Source organism: Etheostoma spectabile, chromosome 9, assembly GCF_008692095.1.
Source record: "Etheostoma spectabile isolate EspeVRDwgs_2016 chromosome 9, UIUC_Espe_1.0, whole genome shotgun sequence".
Lineage (NCBI taxonomy): Eukaryota > Metazoa > Chordata > Actinopteri > Perciformes > Percidae > Etheostoma > Etheostoma spectabile.
The window spans coordinates 10987975-10997329 of NC_045741.1; the positions used below are offsets into that span (position 1 = coordinate 10987975).

The window sequence follows — 9355 nt, forward strand, 5'->3', positions numbered from 1 at the left end:
AAAGAACCATATATGTGTACTACTGAGCATCAACATGTGTCATCCTTCTGTCTCCTCAGTCTGCATTTGGGTCTGCCTATCCCAGTTGCCCTGCATAATCAGCCGTGAAATTTACTTCTTCAGTTTATAAACCTTTGCTTAAAAGTATACGACAAAAAACATTTCATTTCATATATTTTCTTATAGTTTTCATAATGCGTATTTGCTTTGTGTGCAAAAGTTCCAGCATTATTGCAGAGGTGATAGCTGGGATTTATCACACAGTTAAGACACTCACGTGGGACGCAGGAGCCAAACTTGTCAGGGAACTCGGAGATGAGGTCATCGTTGATCCGATCTTTCATTGGTCCAAGCACGATGACTGGCCGTGTGTAACTAACTGTGATATGACAAACAGAACACACAGATATAAACTGAGTAAGTTGATTTATGCAATGCCGTTCTTGAAAATAAAAACTGATATATTATACTTTTATTATAATTAAACTAATAATTTGTGTTAAGCACTGACCTTCCTGCTGCATGACAGGTTGGTAGGTGAGTAATGTCTCCTCCTGGCCAGCTGATGGGACAAAGACAAATGATGGACACATTAAGAGTGGGTGGGATTAATGACAAAACACTCCCGACCCTTTTCTACTTGTGGATTAACTTCTCCAACTGCTCTGGCAAAAGCAGGCTGGAAAAGAAGAGAAAGGCAACTCTCTCTCTATCTCTCTCTCTCTCCCTCATTCACATACGCACAAAAAAACGTGCATTATGAATGACAAATGCGCAAGCACACACATAAAAACAGAACACAAACAAGCAAAAAATGGAAGAAAGAAAGAGAGAGAGAGAAAGAAAGAAAGAAAGAAGGAAGGAAGGAAAGAAAGAAATAGAGGAGGGTCTAGACTTACAGGAACTACTCTCATTATCGCTGGTGCCAGAGGTTACCAGCTCTGGAAGGACAAGACAGGTCAGAGTCAGCAACACACACACGCACGCACGCACGCACGCACGCACACACACACTCTCGTTCACGCACGCACGCACACACTCACTCACTCTCACTCTCACACACACACAGACACACACACACACACACACACACACACACACACACACACACACACACACACACACACACACACACACACACACACACACACACACACACACAGATACAGACAAACACAAAAAACTTGTACAAAATAACCAGACAATATCATTCCATCCATCCATTTTTCATATTTTCAGCATGCATCATACAATCTCTGAACTACAAACATTTGCAGTAGTTAAAGGCAACTAAGTGCATTTACTCAAGTTATGTACTTAAGTTCAATTCTATAGTATTTGTAATTTACTTGAGTATTTCAATCTTATGCCAATGCCACTTCTCCAGTACATCTCAGAAAAAAAATATTGTACTTTCTATAGTTAAAAGAGGACTAAAAAAAGACTTAAGATTTTAAATCACCCAACACTATATACAATGAGTATAATTTGCCTTTGAGTACTTTTACTTCAGATTTTTTAAGTACACAATTAAATATTACCACACTTTTGTTTTGCTGGCTGGCCCAAACGCTGTATGTTGACAATGACAATGGCAAATTGAATAATCTATGCTGGACAGTGGCCTTCTAACTTAAATGTCAATTTCAGTACACCCTCTTCTTCTCTCTCCATCGTGTTTTTCTTCCTCCATCCCAAAGCAGGACGGAGGAGGAGGAGTTTGAAGGAGGATTCAAGACATAACATGAGGGTGGAGGTGACAGGGGCAGTTCAGTTTGCCAAAGTTAAAGTTACATATACTAACCAGCAGGTGTCACTGATGGAGAGAATACCTACCTTTATCATCCTGATCCTGCAGAAAGAGAGAGCGAGAAAGAGAGAGAGAGAGAGAGAGAGAGAGCGAGAAAGAGAGAGAGAGAGAGCAAGAGAGAGAGAGAGAGAGAGAGAGAGATATAATTAATCATCATACTGAATATGACCATGCCGGTTTCTTGACTGTTATCAGCCGAACCTCTATTTGAAAGCTCATGGGTTCTCTATTCATCTCGCTTTTTCTCACACACACACACACACACACACACACACACACACACACACACACACACACACACACACACACACACACACACACACACACACACACACTTTCTCAAAGCATGGGGCCAGGGAACAGTGCATGTGTGTGTTGTGTGATCTTTAATTAGCAGCTCTTCATCATGCAGAGCTGCTGACTGCAGACCTGCTGATTCACACGGCGCGAGGAAAACAGAGCGTGATTTAACAACACAGTGATATCAATAGCTTGTGTTAGACTCGTGTGTCAGCTTTCATCAAGTGTGATTAAAGTCACGTTGACACCTTGCCTTGAAACTCAGACTGGAAACTTTCTAAATCACTAGTATCAAAGGAATAAAAAGCTAGTTTGTGTACTTTTAATTAGACTAATTAATAGTTGACCGGGCATCGCTGTTCACTTGGTGCGGTTGTAAATTTGGAGTGCTGTCAGAAGAGAGAAAAACTAAAACAATCGGTGATGCCTACACCGTGTTATCCGCCTGCTAGAGTTAGCACCCAACAGGCTTAAACAGGTTCATGTTCAAAATGCCATTAAAAGTGCCTACCCATGTGAAGTGATTCCTTCTGAGTGAACACAGTGAATCTGACTCCTGTAGATGTGACAGAAATGCATGAAAGTTCTGCTAATTCAGCTGTGTTTAGTTCCTGTGTTGAGACAGCAGTTAGAGAGCTTAGGGACCGTCTACAAACTACAAAACAGAACAGAGATACAAACATATTTTCAAAAATAAACATGTGCTTATTTTTTACAAGTAAGGGCTGTACTACAATTATTAGGAATCAAGTTATAATTGAGGTAAGTTTGGAGACACTACCTCATTTAATCATTAAATTGATAGCCTACATATTTTTGTTTTGTCTCTTTTCTGTGTTGTAGTTTGTTGACGGTTCCTAAGCTCTCTAACTGCCTTCTAAACACAGATGAATTGGCACAACTTTCATGCCTTTCTTTCACCTCTACAGCACTCTGATTCACTGTGGTTCCTCAGAAGGAATCACTTCACATGGGTAGGCAATAATGACATTTTGAACATGTTTAGAGGCTAAAAACATGTTTACAACTTGCCCTGTTTATCATATTGGGTGCTAACTCTAGCAGGAGGATAACTCGTTGTAGGCAGCACCAATATTTTTGGTTTTTCTCTCTTCTGACAGCAGTCCAAATTTACAAACAACAGAGCTACATATTGGAATTGACCGGAATTCTCCTTTAACACAAAGCACTCCCCTGCATATGTGCTTTACAAGTAACGCTGCCTTGCTTTTACCAAATAATTAAAATGTACTAACTACCCTGCTGAATTAATTCAGTTTCCATATCTTTATCGTATGTTATGTACCGTTCGTTGTGTTTTCAATTCTTCTGAAACCCACTCATGGTCATACTGATACATTATGTACTTCTGACTTCTGCACGTTAGTGCGTAGGATTGGGTATGTGATAAACAAACGTGATTTGATTTGATTTAAGGGTTGTTGCTCTCACATTGAAACAGCTAATAGATGATAAATGGAAGAAAGGTTTATGATCAATGTGTGGAAGAATTGTTTCCACTCTGATTTTTTTTTCATCAACAGTTATATATAATTGAGTGGACAAGTGGAAAAACACTTTCCTCTGCAAATAACACAATGTCAAACCTCTTACTGCACCTGGTTCAACAGCATGTCAACCCATCAGTTCAGTTTTCATCTGAGAACTGAAGCTCCATGGAAAGGTATTATTATGAGTTTCACACAGTGGTGTAGTGTAGTTTTTCTGTAGTGAGTATACTGTGATTTTTCCCTCCCGGACTCATTCTCGCCTGTGTCCCAGAGCGACAACCCCATACAGTTTTTTGTAACGTTACCGCGTATAGCATCAGCATCTGGTGCATTTTCTGTAGTTCCTGTAATGTAACCGTCTGCTCCAGTGTCACTCGAAAGCTGCAGTAGCATCAGGGGCAGGCATACCAAAATAATGACAGTGTAGTTTGAGTTAGCTTTTGTTTCATGTATCTACTTTAGTGATTCACTTTAGTTAATTTCATCTTTCCACAGTGAATGACCACCAAGCAAAAGTGTTGTTGTTCCTAGGTGACTCGCAACACAGACAGGCTAAATTTATGACCAAAACGTTACGTTACCTCGTGCTTTTGAAAGTGGATTCTAGTGTTTCTAGTGTATTTTTCTAGTTGTATTCATGTTTTATATTGTTATTGTTATATGTTATTTTGAGAATGTTTGACACACGGGGAATAAGAGCATGCTCACAAAGAGGGTTTAATCCTTTTTAAGCAACAACCTTTAGGGCCCTATTTTAACAATCTAAGTGTACGGCATAAAGCACATGGCACAGGTGTGTTTAGGGCATGTCCAAATCCTCTTTAGTTTGGTGGCGGAAAAAAGGGTCTGTGCGCCAGGCGCATGGTTCAAAAGGGTTGCACTTAGTGTCTTCATTAATTCATAGGTGTTTTTGGGTGTAACATGCAATAAACCAATCAGAGTGTCATCTCTCATTCCCTTTACAAGCCAGCCACGTTTGTACCTTGGCGCGCATTGCTATTATAATGGCGGATTTGAAACGTCATATTTTTATTTATATGTTTTTGCATGTTTGTGTGCTGCTGGGCTTCCCTGTTGTGTGGAACAGACAAAGTGTGCGCGCACTGTGCACGAGATTAGGCACATTTTACTAATGTTAGATATATTACTGTTAAAATAGCAATGACATGCTGTGCTATTGACTTTAGACCAGGTTTTTGTTGGTTAATAGCATGATCACCTCCCACTGCCACAAGATAGCAATACGCCAAGAATTCCCCTGAAAACACCTCCCTGTAAGACCAGCATGCCCATGGGCGCAAAGACAGGCTCAGGTGCATTTGCTATTTAACCAACATGGGCGCTGGACGGGAAATTAACAACTGAGTTGGTCTTAAACTAGTAAAGACAGTTGGGTAAGGACTTTGTGCCGGGTGCATGATAGGGCCCTTAGTCTTAATGTTAAAAAGTTAAAAAGAAAGTTATTTTTGCTGCATTCATCTGTCCTATTACGGTAGTCATTTGAGTAACGAACCCCATGCTGGTTAGTGCACCAACACCAATTAGATTAACAACATGTGACTTTTTGTGACCTTTGAGAGGACCAAACATTGTTTTGAGGTTTATCAATCAGGTTGCTACTCACCGATCTGTCCTGAGACCTCGTCACTCTGACCATCTTTAACCTCGACCTCTCCTTTTTCTCTGCCCTGTGAGATTAAAAGACAAGAACATTAAAAAAAGAAATAAAAGGAATTCATTTCTCTTTCATTCATTCAAATCAGCACAAACATCACAGTTTTGAAGGAAGCAAATACATGTCGCTTCTCTGTCACAAGATATGGTGTAAAGGGAAATATGTGAGACGAAAATATCAGATACAAATCAGCCATCAATCCTTGGGACTTTCTTCATGCATGTCAGACATTATTCATTGCAAAACACTGCCTACACAACAGTAATTGTTGACAATAAAATAATGGGGGTTTAACCAGGCAAATGTGAACTGTATTTGATCTCCTCAAATTACTTTAATCTCACAGTCAGATCTTTTCACATCCAACAAATATACAAACAAAGCCAACATATCACATAGTGTGATAATGTGATTATTACAAACGTTATTTTACGGCTTACTACAAGTGTTTTTGGATATATCTTGTCTATAAGCAGCACTATGAGATTATGGATTTTTGAATAGTAATGAGTGTTAGCTGTTTGAATTTTTTGGATATTATTATTCTAACTTAGGGAGGAGACAACACTTTCTCCTCATAGAGGGGGGTGGGGTGGGGGGGCTCCCCCTGAGCAGCATGATTACCGGGAGGGTCTGGGACAGCCTGAACCGTGCTTGATTTTGACTGAACTTCCCAATTTGAGTAACCTCTGATTGGGTCGGTCGACCCTTCTCGGGACCAGGCCGGCCGTTGCAGACTGGCCAAATGCTTATTATATTGATTATTATTATTAATATAATGATTATTATAACCATAGTGATATCGTGCAAGCAATAAAAACCTGTCCAATGCGCTGCAGGCCTATAAAGAAATTTTTTTATAAAATAAAAAAAATCTGACCGTCCACATAAAAAAAAGAATTGTCCTGCTCCAGATGGCCAATCCGCCCCTGGTTCTGCTTGCTCCTGCTAAGGAGACAGTTTTGTCTGCAAAGTTTAAAGTTAGTCAGGTTAATGTCCAGCGTCTCAGCTCAGGGACCCGTTCCTCTGTTGAAGCAGCTCATAATATTATTTAGGATGAAAAGCCAGATGGGTTATTATCCAAATCTTTTGGCCCTGGTTGGTTTTTGGCGACAGTTGTTTTACAGACAGTAAAACAACTGTCACCAAAAACAAACCAGGGAGATTGAGGTCCACAGCCGAAAATTAAACAATAAAGGAACAATATTAGACTGCAGCCTATTCTAATTTGTAATCCCTGATGACAGCTCGGCTCTGAAAGGTTTTATAACCCAACAATACCTTCACCTGAGCATGTTCATGCTCCTGCATCAGCACAATCCCGTGGCTATTACTTGAGACGCAGAGGAGAGGGGAAGTGTGGGGAGAAGAGGAGGGGAGATAAGTTGGTGAAGAAGGAAGAGGAGAGAAGAGGGACAAGAGTGGAGATGGTAAAACAGAAAGCAAAGAGAAAGAAGAGAGGACAGAAGAACAGTAGGACACAAGGAGAAGAGAAGGAAGAAGTGGGCGAGGAGGAGGATGACAGAAGGGGACTATGGAAGAGGAGAGGCAGTAAAGAAAATGAGAAGGGGGAAATGAGAGGAAAACAAGTGTGTAGACGAGAAAGAGGAAGGGGAAGGAGCTTTTAGAAGGAGGACGAGAGGATGGAGGAAAGGGAGGTGATAGAAGGGACAGAAGGCAGGTGAAAACTGAATAACAATACAAGGAGGAGAAGAGGAAGGGAGATGGAGGGGAGTGTAGTAGAGGAGGAAATGAGGAGAGGATGAAAGTTAAATGACAGTTAAAGTTATATAAAAAAAAAAAAAAACTGCTTATTTCATTAATTAACTTCATATATTAGACCTCATACCACTCTAATAATTAATAATTGATAATTGATCAACACATAATTGATCAACACTCTTCTCCCACAGCATTAAAACCTCTATCATCCTGTATTTAATGCCTCCTCTTTTAATAGCCAAACCTCTGGTGGCTAAACTCTAATATATTTTTCACTACTTTTAAGTAAAGTTCTGTTATTTTTTTATAATCTATAACTCAGTTATTCTATTACCCCTAATGCACCAGCCTGTAACACCCGGCTTCTATTCTAACACCTCCGTTTATTAATACCCCACTGTCTAAACCCCTGTCAGTCTCTGCATCCATCACTCTATATATTTCCATTTGGTCACTCCCCCTCATCTTTGTTGCCTCTAATCCATCATTGTTTTTATTCACTTTCATCTTAACACTTCCACACTTTCCACATCACCCCATCCTCGTCACCTCTCCCCATGTCACAGACGGGCTTGTTCTAAATCGTCTTCTCTTCCCACCTAGGAAACCTATCAACATCTGTCACCTCCTCCACTGGGAAAGGAGGAGGTGAGAGGAAGGAGTCTCCGCCACAGGTTCTATTCAGCAGATTCTAAATACTGATGATGTTTGCAGTGTTGTGAGGCAGCAGTAAAATCACACGCAGAGTAACACTGAAACCAATTTGAAACTCTCCACCACTGAGAGCTGCCCTGGGCCGGAAAAAGGTAAGAGAAGAATGAGAAGAGGAGGGAAGGAGAGGGAGAGGTGCAGTGCAAGAGAAAGAGGAGGATAAGAAAGAGGATACAAGGTGGAGGATGAGAGGAGAGTACAAGGAGCAAAAGGGAGCAAGGGGGTGGAGGAGAGAAAAGCAGGTGAAACAGAAAGGAGGAAGAGAAGAAGGAAGAAAATACAAGAAGGAGAGGACAGGAGGAGATGATGACTTGAAGAGGATAAGAACGAGAGGAGGGGAGAAAATGATAGGAGGAAGAGGAGAGGAGGAGAATAAGGAGGAGGATAGGAGGATGAGGGGAAGAGCAAGCAGAGGTGTGGAAGAGGGGATGAAGATTAACTCATGTGGAATTGATTATGCGAAGGTAGAGTAGGTAGAGCATTGATGTTTGGTGTCCAGGCTCTAACCTTTATCGCTCCCGCCGCCAGGCTCAGGACAGCAGCGCGCGTGGGGGGGGGGGGGGGGGGGGGGGGGGGGGGGGGGGGCAAGCAATACTAACTTCCCTTTTGGGAAATAAAGGTGAATTTATGGGTGGAGGTAGGGCTTTTCCAAATACTACAGAACAGAGGCGGCAGCAGCAAGTAACAGGCAGGAGTAGATAAGCGGAGCACTGACGGCTTCAGTGCATTATCATGATTAAAAGTCTGTTTACTCTGTTAACTGCCTGAACTAGCTCACAGACTTCAAATAAAATCAGCTGCCCACTCCCATCCAAAACCCATTGAAGTCTCTGACCTCCTGCGGCTGGGGATGACTCCAACTTCAGGGCAGTTTGGAGGTGGGGGGCTGAGGTGACGGGCGGGCCACCACTCCTCTTCGCCAGCGCTGCTCACGTGGAGAACATCCCCGAAATGAAATGGCAGGGCCTGATTGGGAGTGCTCAGATCTGGCGCACTTCCGTCGTAGTCGAACAATGCTCTACAGACAGGCAGACAAGTATACACATTTAGTCAAAAATTCTTAAAACATAACAATACTCAATTGCAGTGTGACAATACAATCTGCTGGAGGGGACACACACAGATTTGATGATTTAATGCTTTTTGTTTTTGCAAGGATGAAACCACCAAATACAGGGAGAAATGTCATAAATGTCACTATATATTTTTATGTTTATTCCAATTTGTCCTGATGCCTTTCACATTTCTCTCAACTATTGCCAACATCTTGACAGCTATAATAACTACTTAAATAAAACAAACTGACAAGACAGATAGACAGAGCTGTTGTAGTAAATAAAAGCCAAAACAGCTGAGGACTGCTTTCCTACACTAGTAATTTATGCCCTTGTCTGTGTGTACATGCCTCTGTGTGTGTGTGTGTGTGTGTGGTTCCGTGTGCAGTACACATCTGTCTGTGTGAATGTTAGTCTGTTTATGTGCAATTGTGTGCGTATGTTGTGTGTGTGTGTGTGTGTGTTGTGTGTTTGTGTTTGAACGGTGACCACAGAGTTCCAAACCTGTCCAGAGGGAAAAGACCTGGAAAAGTAGGCCAGCAATGTGTGTGTGTGTGTGTGTGTGTGTGTG

General features: G+C 41.5%; 1 protein-coding gene and 1 long non-coding RNA gene across 12 annotated transcripts in view; one reads left to right on the plus strand and one right to left on the minus strand.

The window, feature by feature from the left end:
- LOC116695966 (uncharacterized) overlaps window positions 1-3855 on the plus strand; it is an 8421-nt gene extending 4566 nt beyond the window's left edge. The window contains exon 3 of the long non-coding RNA XR_004333595.1: window positions 3846-3855. This is a non-coding gene — a long non-coding RNA (uncharacterized LOC116695966). The remainder of the gene's footprint in view (window positions 1-3845) is intronic.
- The window catches only part of dlg1a (discs large MAGUK scaffold protein 1a), a 117318-nt gene that overhangs the window by 3830 nt on the left and 104133 nt on the right, over window positions 1-9355 (minus strand). For 10 of the 11 annotated variants that reach the window (XM_032526543.1, XM_032526541.1, XM_032526544.1 and 7 more), the window contains 6 exons: window positions 8565-8747; window positions 5246-5309; window positions 1837-1852; window positions 900-941; window positions 512-562; window positions 278-379 (listed from right to left, as the gene is read on the minus strand). In XM_032526543.1, coding sequence (XP_032382434.1) covers window positions 278-379; window positions 512-562; window positions 900-941; window positions 1837-1852; window positions 5246-5309; window positions 8565-8747 — 458 coding nt within the window. The remainder of the gene's footprint in view (window positions 1-277; window positions 380-511; window positions 563-899; window positions 942-1836; window positions 1853-5245; window positions 5310-8564; window positions 8748-9355) is intronic. The other variant, XM_032526542.1, reaches the window with a different exon arrangement.